Raw genomic sequence first — 18148 nt, forward strand, 5'->3', positions numbered from 1 at the left:
CATAGCAACGTAAAGATGTGCCCCATAAATAGGGTAGAAGTAAGATGCAAGTTAAATTAGGTTGTCTTATTCTATCCACATTTATACTGTACTTGTCTGCACCTATGTTAGTCCATAGTTATACAACGTTACTGCAGGATTTGTCAAACATGTGCAAAGCAAAGACAATGAGTCTACATTTACACCTATATCAGCTCACGAGGGACCATGAGATTACAGGTAGGGCAGCCCTACATTCGACAATTGTACTGAGAAGGAGAATTGCATTGGTCACGCTTCTATAGCCACCACATTTGGAAAAAAAAGACTGCAAGTAAAATGTGCTAGCAGCCTAATGAGGACAAAGTTCCATTCTCTCCATGTTAGGTATAGGGAGAGAGAGACCAAAAAAAAAAAAGGGAAGAGAGTTCAATTGGTTATTTTTCTAGGCGCCAGCTATAGCAGTGTTCCTAATTGGGCAGACTTAAAAAGAGACAAAGATTAAGACATCTGGACTGGCACTCCTGACCACTTGTACTGTTCTTCAGGATTTTGAACTGATGCTCCTCAGTGAAAACAAAGTCTATATTGAGGAGTGTCTCTAATGACACAGTGAATAAAAATGAGGTGGAGTAAGACGTCTGATCTCACTGTTTACCAGAATACCTTTTTGCCAGCAGCTTTATTAGATTCGAGAGATTATCAGCTATGCTTTATGAGGGTATATAGTTTGAGAATGCTCACACTATTTTTGTCTGCAAAAACTTTCAGAGGGACCCAGTTAATCCCTGAACTAACCATAGAATGAAAAAGAAAAAAGTAGGAAACTACATCAATCTTTGGGAGGAAGAAATGAATAAGCTTCCTACTGATTAGTAGATATTCAGTTGTCTTAAATAAAATAAAACTTCACAGCTTTGTACCCAACAAAGCAAAGAGTGAGAAACACTGGCCAGAGAAATTAACAGATCCTAGATTTTTGGGGAAGGAGATGGACAATGTTGCAATTCTGATTCTCTAACATTTTCATAATCAGCTAAGGATACAAGAGTCTATTTTGTTCATTTGAGACTACAAACAGTGATTTTAGGGAGACTGGTCTATATGCTGTGCAGCTATGGAGGTACCAAATGTAAGTTGATGAGTACATCACACTTTTGGACTTACAAGAGAATCACCTTAAAAGAAATCTAGCAGTGGCTTATCCTGGCGCAGTTTGCTGCATTTTTTTAATTTATTTAATATATGGGCATTGGGAGGCCTAAATTACTCATTCGGATGCACCAAGGCACGTATTTGACCATTTATTGAGTATCCGAATACACAAATGCAAATCAACATATGCATTCAATTATCTGGTTTGTATATGCAAAAGTGGCGTTGCATGTGCAAGTAGATGTGCCTACTTTACTGTGCATGTATTTTTGAAGCTCTGCTGAAACTTTGGGCCCTGATGTGACTACATGGATTGTGAATATGCATATGTAATTTATCACATACGTGCCTTCAATTGCAAAGTCTATATACACCACTGATGATACTAGCAGACTGGCTGGCCTTTCTGTGAGATTCTGTTATACTCACTGGCTCAGAGAGTCTGGGACTGGCATGAAACATCCCGATTCTCTAAGAATTAAGTTCACATAAGAGTCCATTTTAAACAGTCCCATATACATGTTTGGTTTCAGAGTAACAGCCGTGTTAGTCTGTATTCGCAAAAAGAAAAGGAGTACTTGTGGCACCTTAAAGACTAACCAATTTATCTGAGCATAAGCTTTCGTGAGCTACAGCTCACTTCATCGGATGCATACTGTGGAAACTGCAGAAGACATTATATACACAGAGACCATGAAACAATACCTCCTCCCACCCCACTCTGCTGCTGTTTGTTGTTTCTCGGGTAGTAAGTTTAATGTTTAAGCTTGCAGAACAGTTTCCATTGTGACAAGATTCTTTTACATCGGGGTGGGAAAACTTTTTGACCCGCAGGCCACATCTGAGTGGGGAAATTGCATTCAGGGCCATGAATGTAGGGCTGGGACTCAGGGCAAGGGGTTGGAGCACAGGAGAGGAGTAGAAGGGGGCTCAGGGCAGGGGGTCGGGACGTGGGGTGCAGGACGTCGGGACGTGGGGTGCAGGACGGGTTCAGTGTGTGGGCTCCGGACCAGCACCACTTACCTGGAGCAGCTCCGAGGTAGCAGTGGCATGCAGTGGGGCTAAGGCAGGCTCCCTGCCTGCCCTGGCCCCGCACCGCTCCCGGAAGCGGCTGGCACCACACCCTGCAGGGGGCAGAGGGCTCCGCACGTTGCCCTCACCTGTGGGTACCTCCCCCAAAGCTCCCATTGGCCGTAGTTCCCTGTTCCCAGCCAATGGGAGTTGTGGGGGGCAGTGCTTGCAGGCAAGAGCAGTGCACAGAAACCTCCACCCTCCCCTCCCTTCCCCCCAGGACGTGGTACCGGCTACTTCTGGGAGCAGCATGGGGCCAGGGCAGGCAGGGAGCCTGTCTTAGCCTTGGGGCGCCACAGCGGTGGCAATCCCGTGGGCCCGATCCAAAGCCCTGAGGGGCCAGATCCAGCCCACAGGCCATAGTTTGCCCACCCCTGTTTTACATGCTCACAGCTTTCTGACATGTTCATCTTTTGGGTTGAAATTTTTCATGCTTGATGTCCAGCAAAAGTATGTTTTGTTTTTTTAAGTCCAAGCAAAAGAGTAGCAGCCATTTTTGAGTTATGGCAGGGTAACATATGTGCAGTCTTTTTAACTTGAGTAATTATAAAGCACTTTCAGCCATGGGGGCAGTAGAGAAGATCCTCAGAGTAAATTGTCCCAACTCCATTTAAGTCAAATAGCAATAGAGCTCCATTTACTTCAGTGGAGATATCACAATTTATACCAGCTGAAGATCTGCTCCTTGTTATTGTTATGTGACTCCTCACATATAAGAGGAGCCGGGGAGTGATTCAGGTCACCAGGGAGGCCAGCTCCACTCCACAAATAAGAGAATCGCACCCCCCATCCCTCTAAAATAATTCTGGACACTTGTTCTTTTGGCAGGATAACAGCACAGCAAACTGAATTATCTCAACTATGAGAAGAACAAGGGAAAGCGTACTGGGATATTTGCAAGCTAGAAAGGAGGGAGATGCAGCCAGCTGTGTAGGCAGCCACCAACTTCCTATTTTAGAGCTGCCTCTATTTCTCTCAGCCATATCTAAAGGGCCAGCTATCAGGAAACACATTTCTGGAGAGTTCCTTTAAACTGGGGAGCCTCAGTAGTGCAGTCAATTGCAAAGAGAGGTGCCTGTGTGAGAGACTAAAATCTCGCTTATTTGAGGGCACATTATCTGATTGAAAGAAATCCCCAGATTTTCTAGGTTGGAATTGATTAAAATAATTGTCTCTTTACTCTCTCTCTTTTTTTTTTTAAATTAGACTTCTGTAATAAAGAGATGTAATTTTTACAGCAACAACTTACTTTTCACATACCACCACTAGGTCATAGGTGGGATTTAGAAACTGCAAACAGTCCACCGTGGGGAATAATTTATTTGCAAACAATTTCTTTAATTGTTTTTAAAACTGCCCCTACTTCAAACAGAGACAAACCTCACACAACCAGTTCCTGCACAGACACTGCATGATTCTGGGTGCCCCTCCCCTTTATACTTCACAGCTATGTCTCCCACTAGGCAGGGTGTTTCTGGGAGTTTGGAGGGGAATAATGGGCAGGGCCACCCAGATGGGGGAGCAAAAGGGTCTGTTTGACTCAGGCCCCCAAATTTCAGAAGACCCCCAAACCAGGTGGTGTTCTGACCTAGCATGAGGTGTTACAGTGCCTCTCATGTTTGTTCCAGTGATGAAGGAGAAGCTAGTCCAAACCTGAGCGACTCTGCGACTCCATGCAACAGGTCACAACCCCCAGAGTGGGGAGCTGAGCCACTGCCTGAAGGCTATGCAGGCTCGCTCTCTAAGCTCCCTCCAACCCAGTGCCTCCCCTCCGTGGTAATTTTTTGGAAGTATGGGGAACCCTCAGTTCCAGATTTTGCCCCAGGCCCACAAAAACCTCTGAGCAGCCCTAATAATGTGGAAAGAAGAGAGGGAGTGTTTCATCTGCTGCTAGCCGCAGTGTTGCCAGCTCTAACCCTCCCCCCCCCCCCCCCCCAAGGCTCATGAAATTTAGTAGTTTTCTGAAAGCCCCAGCTGCTGGAGCCAAGTGATTAAATCATAATCTCTGCTTTCATTCGTAAAAATGTCTAGTTTTCATGGTTATGGAAAAAAGCTTGCAATCATTGAACCTTAAAGGCTCAAAAACCCAAAGGCAAATAAAAAAACATCCAATGTATTTTTAAAAAGTCTCATGATTTTAAACCACTTGTGGTTTTTTGATGCTTGGGGTTGCTGTACAGCAGCCACTCCATGGAAGAAAAGTGCCACAACCCTGGGGGCTGTTACAACATTGAGGTTGCAGCAGCAACTCTGGGGAGGTTCTGCTGCCACTCCATAGCATAAGGGAGAGGAATCTTTCCCCAGCCCTCATGAATAGGCCCAGTGCCACTTGGTTACTTACTAACGCTTTGAGCTAGGGGACAAGATGTTCCCTCAGAGATATAGATGTTTGGCACACAACTTCTGTGGAATGTACGACTGCTGGTGGAATTTCTGAAGTCTACCAGTCAAATAGTTACGTGGAAGGCCTTTGTAGGCTCCACAAGTTGAATAGATCCAGAGTAAGCAGTTTTCCAGCTGTGGATTTTTTTTTCCCTCTTAAGAAAAAAAGAAAAGCCAATAAAGTTAAATGCAACCTCTGCATTATTTGCAACATTTCAGAATTATAAGATTATGGTCCTTAACCTTGCATAACAGGTTTTTTGCATTTAATATCGATAAACAAGTAGATTTAGTGTGTGTATATATAAATAAATAAACAGACACAGTAAACAGGTATGTGATTACACAATTGTTTTTATAACAAAGGAGCAATTATTATTTACATAAGAGAAGATAGGCAATTACTGACGTACTGGTTTTTTATGGGTCTGACTGATGCCAGGGTATAACATGTTAATATGCCATGCCAAGAATTAAATCTTTCCACATAATAGTGACCCCAATTAATAAAGTTAGGCAATAAAAATACCTGAAGTATTGTGATGGATACCATAAAGGGTGAAGTTTGAAACTTTTTCAACTTTACCTAGTAAATCCCCAAGTTTTAGTGGTTTGTAGTTTTGCTTCAATGTGCTCCTCCTGATAGCTTGTGAGTTATGGGAAGCAGATTCATTACTTGCATTTGCTGAACTGGATATGATTTCAGTTGTTCTGGTCTGCACATTATTGTTAGCCCTTTTTCCTGACACAGATTAATTGAGAATGGCAGTATTGTCAGGACAGGCCTCTATATAATGAAGGCGACTGTCATCTGTTCTTACAGTCACACTCCATGTTGCCACATCATGGACATCTCTATAAATCCTAAGAAAATGAAACAGGGAGTGGAGAGGTCTTAGCAAGATTAAGATAGGACTAGTGAATGCTTTGAAATACTATTAATTGAAGATTATTTACTACTGGAGTCAATAGGTTAAGAAAAAGATTTTTAATTACCCACATAACTTAAAGAGCCAGTAAAGATTTTCCTCCTGAAAAACAATTTGAGAAATCATGAAGGGTCCTTTTTTAGTCCTAAACTTTTCATTAGACACACAGTGTTGTAACCAATTTGGCAGGGACATGAGGCAAGGAACCTTGCTGTGAAATTTCACAGTAGAATACAGTACCATACCTATAAAAAATAATGGCTGTGGCTATGGTAACCCAAGGCAAACTGTGTTATTTGCATCAGTTGATAACCCCGCCAAGATGCAATTTACACATTACTGCTGTAAGAGGACATGATTGATGTAAGCACAAATGACCTATCACAACATGAAGTCAAGAGTATTTTTTAAATTGTTTCTAAAAAGCATTGAGGAGGGAAAAGTGCATGGATTTGACACTTGACATCTCCTGGGAAACTTTGAAAAAGCATTTTGCTAAGAAATTATTCTACTCATATAATGTTTATTTTCTTCACTTCATTCCTCTCCTTTTAGTTAGCACTAAGTATATTTGCATAAAAGATCTGATTTTGCCACTACTGAAGCCAACGATAAAGCTCCAGTTAACTCCAGCGAGACCAGACCCAGGCTCAGAATAAACCACCTTCAAATAGAAATGTGCCCAAACCAGAACTACTTATCTGTACGCACCCCAGGCCAACATTTTATGGGATTTTGATAAAACTGGACCTGGATGGGAACCAGTCCTCGTTAATGCTAGACCTTTGAAATTACTAGGTCGCTAAATTTTTCTGGTTAAGCATCCACAGTTTGACCAGCCTCAGCGTAGTGGCTCCTATGCCTCTCTTCTCCAGGAGCACGGCATGGGGAAGAAAGCTCGGCCAGAGCGTCTCTAGACCCGCTTGGGGCCATTGACGGACTATGCAAAGCAGAGCTGAAGGCTGCACAAATTTATACTAAAGTAGAAAATAAAGGAAAAAATATACATAAGCAGATTTTTTTTATCCAAAAATATTACACTTAAAAAAATGACAGCAGAAAAATATTTTATGTTCAGTTGCAGTTATAAAAAGTTTCAGGTGGGGAAGTCCTCTAGTAAGGTGTCTCAGATTAATCAACCAAAAATTGAGGCACCTAAAAAAATAATCACTAAATGTTTTGAAACTCTGGTCCTAAATTGAACAGACATGTACTTCCCCCACCCCAGACTTTGGCTTTTATACAGTTTAATAATTCTATTCCATATATGGTCTAGAAAAAGAAAGCCTGATATAGAACTGACTGTTTCAGTTGTACTCCAACATCTATTTCACTCAGGGACTACAAAAATGTTTGGAATGTTTAATAAACCTTCAAATAAAGCTGTAGGAGAATAGCTTGCAATCTCCTGTAAAATCACCTATACCATCTGTCCAGAATTTCTTCTGGAAATTACTATACAAGTATAGTACCAGAAACATAATAGTTTTCCTGGAATTCTTTGTAGCTGAATTTTTAATGTGCTGAATAATTATCTTCTCAACAAGATGAGAAACTTTTACTTGAGAAACTTTGGATCTTCATAAATGGTAGAGAAACTTCATGTCTTGTCTGTATAGAAATGCAAGTTATGATCAGAGAAGACTCTTGCAAAAACTTCTCTTTAGGGAAAGCTGATTAGGGTCTATTATAATCATTAGTAGCATTATTCCCTTTTCCTTCAGGTGTACAGTCTTGGCAGATTTGCATGGGGCTGTCTTCACTCAGCTGGGCTTGCTGCTCTCTAACAGAGCATGGAGTTATCATGATGAGCAGCTGCACCTCCCCTAGGGCTCTGATCTGGGGTGTTTCACAGGGCTCAGTGCTGTCACCACTCCTATTCAACCTCCGTGTAAAGCCCTGAGGGGGGTGGGAGAGTGAGATGAGAGGTTTACAGGCTTATGCCAGGCTTACAGAGTTGGGGGTGCCTATCATACCCGATGCAGACACTGCTGTTTCCAGTTATCCCATTGCAAGAATTCATCTAGAATCGAGGGAAACATTGGATTTAGGCTTAATCCAGAGAAGATTGAGATGATCTTGATAAAAGAAGAGAAGCACTCTGAAAAACTGACAGATATTACAACAAATGAACAACATCTGCAGAATTTCACTTTTTCTATCTGCTTGAGAATTGTCTAGGAACAGTTGGCAAAATTCTCAAAATGTTTTAATTATTTATCAAATACATTATGTTGTGCAGACAGCTCATGAAAATATTCTCAATTAGGACAAACTGAGGCTCAATCGGTCAAAGAAGTCACACAACATTGTCTCGCTCTTTAGTTGGATGAATATCAACATCATAACCAAAGAATACTGTGATGATTACTCATTTTCATCTTTGGAGGCAGAGTCATAAAAACCTTTTTAAATGTACTTGAAATGCCTCAAGAATGCAAGGGTGCTCCAGAGGGGTTGCCACTGCTGCTGAATCTAGGTCCAGTCTGCAGCTCGTTACAAAGGACTTTGGCTACCATCAATGATCATGCAAGCAACTTAATTACATGCCTAATATTAAGCACACAATTAGACCTACTAATGCCAAAGCTACGTACCTTGCTCAATCAGGGCCATATTTAATGTAAGTACTTGGCAACCTTTGACATTCTCAATTACTGGCTTATTTTCTCTGATGGAACGATGTTCCCCTGCCCAATAAATCCATATATTATTGTGACACCAGCTTCATACTACCGTGCAATGGAATTACAGTGCAAGGAGAGCATTACTGGAAGTAAGTGACATGATCTTTTGTCCATTAGCCAACAAAAAAAAAAAGTGACAGATCCTTACGTAACCCTTCGATTGATGTGTTAAAGGGGGCCCTAGAATTCCACCACTCAGGATGTTCTCCCCTGCTCTGAATAGTGCTAAAATTATCCTGCGAAAAGGTGATAATCCCTGGGGCACAGAAAAATACTTAAATTGTTTACCTTTGGAAAGCATGTTTTGTTTTATTAAGACTCTCCCTACATGGGGGTCTATCCCTTTTCTCTGTCTCCCCCTCCTCATACACATCCTGCCATTTAAAAATACAAAAGGTTGACTGCACTTCGGTACTAAGTATATACTCCACACTTTTTTTAAGTACAAAATATGAACTTTTACAGCAGATGCCCTCAATATAAACTTGTTTGCCTAGTGCTGTTGCCTTCCCTCCTTGGAGGAGGAGGGACATTTAAATTGGAACACAGTTGAATAGATTTCTCAGTCCCTCATTCCTCCTCTCTGTGAGGACATGACAAAGGAAGCAGTTTGTGTATGTGAGCTCCCTTGTGAAAATATTGACAGCACATGACTGATCGCTACATGAATAGCTTGGTACAATTAGCCATTTTAGAAATATATTTTTAAGAAGTTTTCATATTGTATTTAAGACTACATATTCAAGATACAGAACTAAAAAGTTAATAAAATACTACTATAAGCATCTGAACTGACAATGCTACGTGTGATTAACTGTTTCATGGGACACTATGCTTATGTTCTGTCTTGTCAAGGGAAAGCACGTGTCCTGCTTCTAAAAGCTTGCAAAGAGCCTGTAAGTATTTGTGTATACTGAGGCACCAGTATTTAAGACTCCATCATTGCAATCACTCTGAAAGTGCTAAGTAGAGCATATTGACATATCTTGTCAAATGCTCAATACAAAAAAAGGTAACAAACAGAAAACCTGGAACACTGTGTGTTTGGTTGTGGTGCTACAATAAAAGAAGTATATTTGCCCAAGCCTACTGTACTATGAATATAGCTACCTTATACCAATTATCTGTTATATGCAGGACTCTGTGGGTTTACCCTCAAATCAGAAAGGTTATCTAAAAACCTTTAGATCTAAAAAAACCTATTAGCTTAAAATGCCATCAGATCCTGAATGGATAATGGAGATCTTTAATAATGAGATTCTGGTAACTTAAAGCTAATACATAAAGTGGCATTTTAAAAACTTTCTGTAAGAAAAAAATTCAAGATCTAGTATTCTGAACAAAGCTTTAATATTTGTTGTGCATGCAGTACTAATATTCTTGATATGAAACTTGACCTGCCATACTCTTGATTTTGATAGCCAATTCATTACTTGCTTCCAATTCTATATTCTACATCCCATTTAGATATTAGGGACCCTGTTATTAATAAAAATGCTGTATTAACACATCCTTTAATTTTTTTTAAAATCCCTGTTTGTAATCAGATATTAAATCTTAAATACTCTTCCACACCCTGTTGCAATTTGTGGGATGTCATTTCAATCGTTCACTCTCTCAGTTCTCAACAATCATCCTATTTTCTTTTCTAACAGACTAGGAACACCCAAGGAGCTTCTGAAGTTACTGGGTGACTAAATAAGTCATTGCTGTATGTTTTGGGGTTTTGTTTTTACTATGGTCATCATAAAACTAAGAAAATCTATGTTTGCAAAGGAAACCAATGAAGCTTTTAAAGTACATACACGCACATGATACATGCTACATACACACACAATGGGGATGGTCATCTCTGGGAGCTATTTCTAAATCAGGTCAACCCATAGAACCATATGACCAAAGGTACATGATAAATACAATTTAACACCTCACCTGAGTTCTGCACATAAAGCTCACTACCTGGGCTATGTTTAATATTCCAAACCTAGAAACAGCTTTCAAACAGTCATTGTGACACTCCTTTGGGGTACCCAGGGTTGGAAGGCACCTCACTATCACCTGCTCTTAGCATCAGAAGCTTTGTCTGTGCCTGTTGAGGGTCAGCTCTCCATCTCCACTGGCCATGGGCAGTACAAGTTGTCCCCTCTAGGCCTTGCAGGCCCTGATGTCACTATACACATTAGCAGTAGGCACACTCCAGGAGGATGCTCGGAGGACTCTGCTATTGGTGTGTCCAGCTCCTGTTCCACTGGACACTTCAGTATTCACAGATCTGCCACTTCCAATACACCCCAGCTTACTGCTTCCACCTCAGATCACTGCTCTGCTCAACCCACAGCTCTTAAACTTGTTTTCACTATAAACATATCTAAATTTATTTAACAAAGCCCAGAGATTTAAATAGTAGCAAGTATTGGAAACAAATGGTTATATATAAAACAACAACATGCTTTCTAAAGCCTAGATTTAATTAACAAGATATTCTCCTGTCTTGTAGAGTATTGCTCACCCAAAATCCTTGCAGTGCTTTACAGCCAGACTATTTTTATGAGATAAGCACACCGTCAGCTTATCTCCTAGGTGAAGGACTGTGTGCATCCACCTGCACGCCAAGATACACCAGAACAATACTTGGTCTTTATTCATAACCACCACATCTCCATGCTGTTTATTTCATCCTGCAAATTTCCTCTCTTGTAGATTTTACAGTCCTTCATTCCACCCTTACTCATTATGCAAATCAGCATACAGTGTGAGGCATCTGCTACCTCCGGCCTGAAAGGAATGTCTCCCAGGAGTGTCACCTCCTGGTGACCTGCCTTACTCCCAGATCTTAAGAACATAATTTTCAGTATAGATACATAACTCCTAACATATTACTGCACATACATTTGGCAATGATTATGATGACCAGTGGGTTTCTGGCTCTCGGTGGAGACCCCACCCATTGGTGAACTATTTTGCAATTATCTGACCCCAGGGATCCCTATGAAAGCCGATGCATTCCCTGTGCCCTCTGCCCATTTGCCTCAGAGGTCCTTGGGTCACAACTATTTTTTATTTAAAAATACTGTGTACCAGAAAACTGTGGAATTTCATTTTGAGTTACATGAGCCGAAGGGCCAGGATGGGAAATAATCATTCTTGGATGAGCGATGGCTTTAAGATCTGATATCTAATGAAAATTTTACCTCAACTAGAAAGCTAGGGACCTCTCTTCCTACTGGTATGAGACATTTCTTGTTTCTAGCCCTGCTAGATCATGAGACCTTAAAATCAAAATATAATTGATTGAAAAATAGATTTTTTTGCAATTTTACAGTTTCTAAAATGTATTAGTTAATTTTCTTCTCCCTCAGAAATCTGTACAGCTACTTGTGGTAACTAATGTGCCTGTCTTTATTAGAGAAGGGTAAGGAAAGCCATAACCCAGTCTACCATAAAATTTCCTAAACCACTTTATGTAACATATGCAGAATACCGGCTGGTATGGTGCAATAGAAATATTTTATATATCATGATTGCACAACTGAGCTACATTGAACTATATAGCTCACTCATGGCATCCCATACTCATACTTATAAAATCTTCATATCACAACACAGTATCATGTATCCTAATTTGAATTGTATGTTGGTCTCAAAATGGCAGTTAATACAAGCTTCTTTTTAAAAATAAATAAATAAATATAGTTGTTGCCTATTGAGCCCAATTCAGCCAGATCTGGTTAAAAGTTTGAGAAATCTTGCTGGATTAGGGATTTATTTTTTCAGTTTTGTTTGGGCTCCCACAATTCTATTGAATTTAACAAACTAATGAGAGTGGAGGGGCTAACTCTCACTAATGCCATTGTGGGATTCACGCATGTAAATTCTAACTGCGTTCACCTGTGGTGGTGCTCAGAAAAAATTGCATGCCCAAATGCCTGTGGTGCATAGCTTCATATGCACAGAGGCCATATTTTAAAAGGATTGCTCCTGTATACTTAGCTTATTGATCACAAAGGGAAGACTCTGAATACTGTGACAAATCCATAGCTCCTCATGGAGTCAGGATTGCTGCTATGCTGCACAATGTGACTACTCAGAATGTTCACCCATGTGCTCTAAAGCCCATTAAAATCAATGGGCTTTGGAACAGGCTTGAACATACAGGTTGACCACTTGCGAAGAGAGATGGCATCTCCAGTGATACATTATACTCTAGCCAGTACAATAACACTGTTAATGTTTTTTCAGTATGTTACCATTTTTATTTCCCTTGCACAGTACAAAAGTTTTAGTATGAAAAACAAGATATCAGTAACAGAAAAGGCAAATTCTAATACTAAAATACTAGAAGTTGGGCTTAAAGTAAATTCAATTTGAGCCTGCCACTCCTTCCTTAACTCCATAATTTGAGCAAATAAATGATCTTAGATTATAAAAAACATCTGTGTAGAAGAGAGAACTCACCAATCAGCATACCCGTTCACAGCTGGATGGAGCATTACAGGACCTTCCCTTCAGTCCCCTCCTTCCAGCGACGATTGGGGTCCTTGGTGGTCTGGTTCTTTAGTGACTCAGCCCTAGAGCCAAGTTATGTACAGCCTCACCCCTTCTGGTGTATCAGTGTCCCAAAAAAACTGTGTCCTTCACAGTACTAGTCATCAATTTGAAATCTTCCAGTCCTCCTGGACTCCTCTTCAATCCCACTCTTCTCAGAGTCAGGGATTTCTGGGCTTCTACCCAGCATCTCTCAGCAGAACTCAACTCCCCACCCTCCAAATAAAACAAGCAACGTAGGCCACTGCTCCTCCATGCCACCGCCCCCGGGCTTGTGCTTTCAGTCTCTCAAGTTCTCCCCAGCTCCTTGTTCCTCTTCCAGACCACCAACCCAAAGGGCTACCTCCCAGAGGCCTTGTCCCTATTTCTGGGCCCCTCTTCTCCTGGGTATCTCCTCCTGCTCTGAGCTCCTTCCTTTACCTCTTCCCCAGCTGGGTTTGATAAGAAATTGAGTCTCACACAGCTTCCAGGTGTAAGCAGGTGGGCTAATTGTTCTCTCAGGCTTCTGTTAACCTTTCACTTACCCATGTTTAGTCTGTGGTAATAATGCTGTAGGGCATGGCAATACAGCCTTTGTTTCCACTTCCTGGTTAAAAGAAATTTCCTGGTAATCTGGAGATAGGGTTAGAGTGACATTTTTCCTCTTTATTTTTGCTGTATCAATTGGCTTCCTTTAGGAAAATCCAGCAGGGGGGGGATTTGCCACACAACTAATATGCACACAGCCTCAGTTTACTTCAAAACACAACTGCACCTGTGCATCAGAGGGCAAAATTTTGAATTCAGTAGTACATGAGACCAGTTTTACTGGAACTTTCTTTCTGGGCGCCCAAAATGAGCACAGACACTATGAGCTCTAGGTTTTTTGCTGCCCAAGCAAAAAATTTGCCACCCCTGGAATTTGCCACCCCTGGAATTGTGCCGCCCCAAACGCGTGCTTGCTTTGCTGGTGCCGAGAGCCGGTCCTGACTATTAAAGCTGTTCTTTTGCTCAAAATGAATGTTAACAGCACATATTCAGTGTTCTGTGATACATTCATTCAGAACACTGAGGCTACATCTACATTTATGATGTTGTATAGAGTACAGTCACTGCACATCCAGTTAGGAAGAGCTTAAATAGCAGTGTAGACGATGAAGCACTGCTTAGCTGAGCAGAGTAGTATAGTGTGCCCTACAAGCCTGAGCCCTAGGCCAGCGGTTCACAACCGGGGTCCGCGAGCCCTTTCAGGGGGTCAGTGGGGCCCCGCTGCTGAAGCCCTGAGCCCTGGCACCCACCCCCATGGGGCTGAAGCGTGGAGCAGTACAGAGCTTCAGCCCCAAGCCCCGGCGTGCCCCCCAACCCCATGGGGCTGAAGCCGGGAGCAGCGCAGGGCTGAAGCCCTTAGCTCTCCCCTTCCCTCTGTCAGCTGCAGCCGAGACCGCGCACGCCTGAAACCCCGAGCTCCCCCACACTGCTGCCAGGAGCGGAGTGGGGCTGAAACCATGATGCGGGCAGAAACCTTGAGCCCATGGGCAAATTTGAGGGAGCACAAGGGTGTTGCCCCCCAAACTGCAGTGCCTTATCCAGAATGGGGCAGGTCCACCCCTCACGCTCCTCCTCTTCCCCAGCCCCACTCAGGCCCTGCCCTCTGGCCAGGTCCTAGGCAGAGAGCCGGAGCCAGACAGTGTGGGACAGCTACTCCTCTGGCTGGGGTGCCATGGAGTGGGTGGCCGTGGCATTCCCCTGTCTGCTGCTGGTGCCCTCCGGGGTTGTGGCTGCTTCTCAGCTCCCAGCCCCCTTTGACTGCTTATGCAGCCAGTCAGAGCTGCCCGGATGGCTCTGGTCCAGCAGAGCCCTTGGTGGCTTACTGAGGTGAGTCAGGGCGTGGAGGTGGTGCTCCCTCCCTGGACCCTGCCATGCAGGGCTGGCCAGCGCCCTGTCAGCCCTTGCTCCCCAACCCCAACTGCCGACCCCTGCCGGGCCCTGGAGTTGTTCTAGCATGTTGCAGGAGGCCTCAGAAAGAAAAAAGGTTGAGAACCCCTGCCCTAAGGTATATATCAAACACAGCTCTCTGCATGCAAAAGCTGTTCCTTCAGTTTAGTGTCCCACTGTCTCCTCACTGCCTGAGTTTTTTCCCATTGCAGTGAAAGGCTCCAGCAGTGGGGAGACAGTTCACAAGTAGCTACACGCCACAGGCAGGCAGGCTGTGTTTACACTTATGTGTAGCTACACAGGGCAAAGAAAGGCTGCAGCAGCAGGGAAAGGCTTCTGCAGATCTCCACTGCCGGGAGTCTTTCCCTGTGGCATGTAGCTACACATCGCAGTGTCAAGCATGGACGCAGCCTGCCTCCCTGTGGCATGTAGCTACGTGTGTAGTGTCTGTAGTGTACATGCACCTGCAATTGTAGAATAGCCCATGTTGCAGGACAAGTTCTCCCCTCCAATAAATATGCACGTGTCTGTTGAGTCAGTAACAAACAGTAGCAAAACCAGCACTTTTGTTTTTAAAAAAGTGTACTTTTGAATGAGTATTTTGCAATCTTTCAAAAATATTTTACCACAATAGTGTCTTAGTTTATTGTTTTGAAAATACAATCACCATAAGCACACACTGGGGCAATATTTACTGTAGATGAGACAGTGTTAGCTAGAGCAATGCTGCAGAAAGCTACTGTACTATTTGTTTAGGAAAGTGCTATAATCACATCTTTCTACCATTGTCTCTACTACAGTTGTATTCAGATCTTTACGTGAATTTATAATGGGTTGTTTTATGACAGCATATTCTTCCCTATTATGGTTATTGTGCTTAGGAACAGGATTCTAGTCCAAACCTGCTTAATTTAATTTAATGGTTGCCAGGGCACATATTAGTACAGTTTGTATTAAAACTGGGTTTGTAGATATCCATATCCATACTCATATCCACTAACTCTGTTCTACAAGATTTGTGTGCCTATTAAAGAAGACTAAGCAAATATTAATTTATTATTTATATTTTAATATTTCATTTACATTTTATCTTATATTTTAACGTAAAATGCTTTATAATTTATCTTAAAATATTATGCTAGATTGTGGAAGTCCAAAAGAAGGAGATGAATTCCCAGCTACATCCCTTTTAAATTTTACTGATGACCTAAAATATAGTAACAGCTTTTTCAATTGGATGTAATATAAGATGAATTATTAGCCTGTATATATCATAAACACATTCTTCCAGTAGGGATATATTCCAGTACAGTGTGTTGTATCAAAGGACTTCATGAAATAAAGTTCAGGAGAATGATAAATCTTGTATCATAATAACTGTCCTCAAGAATATATGACACAGCAATGGAAATCTTTTTCTCATATTTTTCAGAAATAAATGAAAATTCCAAGAAATAGAAGCTGCTGCTATACAAAGAAAGAAAAGACAAAGTATCTTCAGGGTTAATATCCTCCAACTGAGATCCATGAACAATTACACAGTTATTTTTCTATATCGAACTTTAAGGTTTGTTAATAATATGCTGCCTTTGCGGGACACAGAGGTGCTAATGGTAAGAAGGCTATTTATTCACTATACTGAATAGAAGAGCTACAGAAACAATGGCTTCCAAGGTCTCATGTTTATATGTTCTGACAGTAGTTTGTTGGGCAAGTGCTCTTTGGTATTTAAGTATAACTCGTCCTACTTCTTCCTACACTGGCCACAGACACTTCAATACCATATCAATAGCCAGGAAAAATGTCTCCTTTGGTAATATAAGAACTCGACCTATAAATCCACATTCATTTGATTTCCTTATAAATGAGCCTAATAAGTGTGAGAAGAGCATCCCTTTCCTAGTCATTTTGATCAGCACGACTCACAAAGAATTTGATGCAAGACAAGCGATTCGCGAGACGTGGGGAGATGAAAACAACTTTAAAGGCATTAAAATAGCCACTCTCTTCCTTCTTGGGAAGAATGCAGATCCTGTATTAAATCAGATGGTAGAGCAAGAAAGTCAAATTTTCCATGACATTATTGTGGAGGACTTCATTGACTCTTATCATAACCTTACTCTTAAAACGTTAATGGGTATGAGGTGGGTGGCCACATTTTGTTCAAAAGCAAAGTATGTTATGAAGACAGACAGTGATATTTTTGTAAATATGGATAACCTTATTTATAAACTGCTCAAACCCAACACCAAGCCAAGGAGAAGGTACTTTACTGGTTATGTCATCAATGGAGGACCAATAAGGGATGTCCGCAGTAAATGGTACATGCCCAGAGATTTGTATCCTGATAGCAATTATCCACCGTTCTGTTCAGGCACTGGCTACATTTTTTCAGCTGATGTAGCAGAACTGATTTACAAAACCTCCCTCCATACCAGACTTCTTCATCTTGAAGATGTGTATGTGGGACTCTGTCTTCGGAAGCTTGGCATTCACCCTTTCCAAAACAGTGGCTTCAATCACTGGAAGATGGCCTATAGCTTGTGTAGATATCGCAGAGTGATCACAGTGCATCAGATAACTCCAGAAGAAATGCACAGAATTTGGAACGACATGTCAAGCAAGAAGCATCTCAGATGTTAAGATTTTTACAGATGTAAATACTTTTTTTTTAAATTTTGGCAGAAAGGAATCGGATAATTTATAGGCAAATTAACTTTGAGGAGGGTTTTAATAACTGCTTTTGCATTCTTGTCTTGACTCCTGGTTTGCACCCTTCAGACTCTATTCATAAAGACATTACAAAACTTAAAGGGGCCAGAGTCAAATCTCAGAATCATTGCTCTCTATCACAACATTTAAAAAAATCAGCTCTTGCACCTGTATGTATAAGAACAGTAGTAGTTAACCAGAGCTGCATAACAATTCATGCCCATGCATCTGAGGTGAGAGTCTGGCCCTAAAAAATGAAGAATCATGTTAACATCTTTATCTCATCCTCACAAGCTATAAGTGTCTCTTTTTAGGGTTCTATTCATAAAGATACACACAAATATAAAAAAATATACTCAGTGTGTGCATTTACAGCTTGAGTGCTATCTTTGCACTGATTTATACACCTATATTGGCATGTACATTTTACTATACAGTATGTGCAGTTTAAAAAGCAGTTTATTGCTGACAGAAAGGCAGAATTTAAACAAGTGTGAATATAACATTGAAAATGAAAATAGTGTAGGTCTAAGAAACAACGCTACCTGCCTGAAAGTTATTTATTTAATAAAACCACATAACTCCCCCTAACTAAAAGAGCCCTATCTAATATAATCTTACAATGAAATATAATTTGTGTGTGAAATACAAGACAAAGAAAATGTCTGCAACAAAAAATAAAAATAAAATAAAATGTGTATTTGGGATAAAGGTATTTAATATACTTCAACATTTTCTTTTTAAAGCAAGTGTAGCATATCTCCTTCGGACGTA

The 18148-nt window shown here is 41.3% G+C and overlaps 2 protein-coding genes across 2 annotated transcripts in view; one reads left to right on the forward strand and one right to left on the reverse strand.

Moving 5' to 3' along the window:
* Window positions 1-5420: 5420 nt before the first annotated feature.
* STK39 (serine/threonine kinase 39) overlaps window positions 5421-18148 on the reverse strand; it is a 262001-nt gene continuing 249273 nt past the window's right edge. The window contains exon 19 of the mRNA XM_077830249.1: window positions 5421-5451. The gene's annotated coding sequence lies outside the window, so the exon portion shown is untranslated. The remainder of the gene's footprint in view (window positions 5452-18148) is intronic.
* B3GALT1 (beta-1,3-galactosyltransferase 1) lies at window positions 16325-17305 on the forward strand. The gene has a single exon (XM_077830461.1). The coding sequence runs from the start codon at window positions 16325-16327 to the stop codon at window positions 17303-17305; it is 981 nt and encodes a 326-aa protein (XP_077686587.1).

This window comes from Eretmochelys imbricata, chromosome 11 (assembly GCF_965152235.1).
Source record: "Eretmochelys imbricata isolate rEreImb1 chromosome 11, rEreImb1.hap1, whole genome shotgun sequence".
Taxonomy (NCBI): domain Eukaryota; kingdom Metazoa; phylum Chordata; order Testudines; family Cheloniidae; genus Eretmochelys; species Eretmochelys imbricata.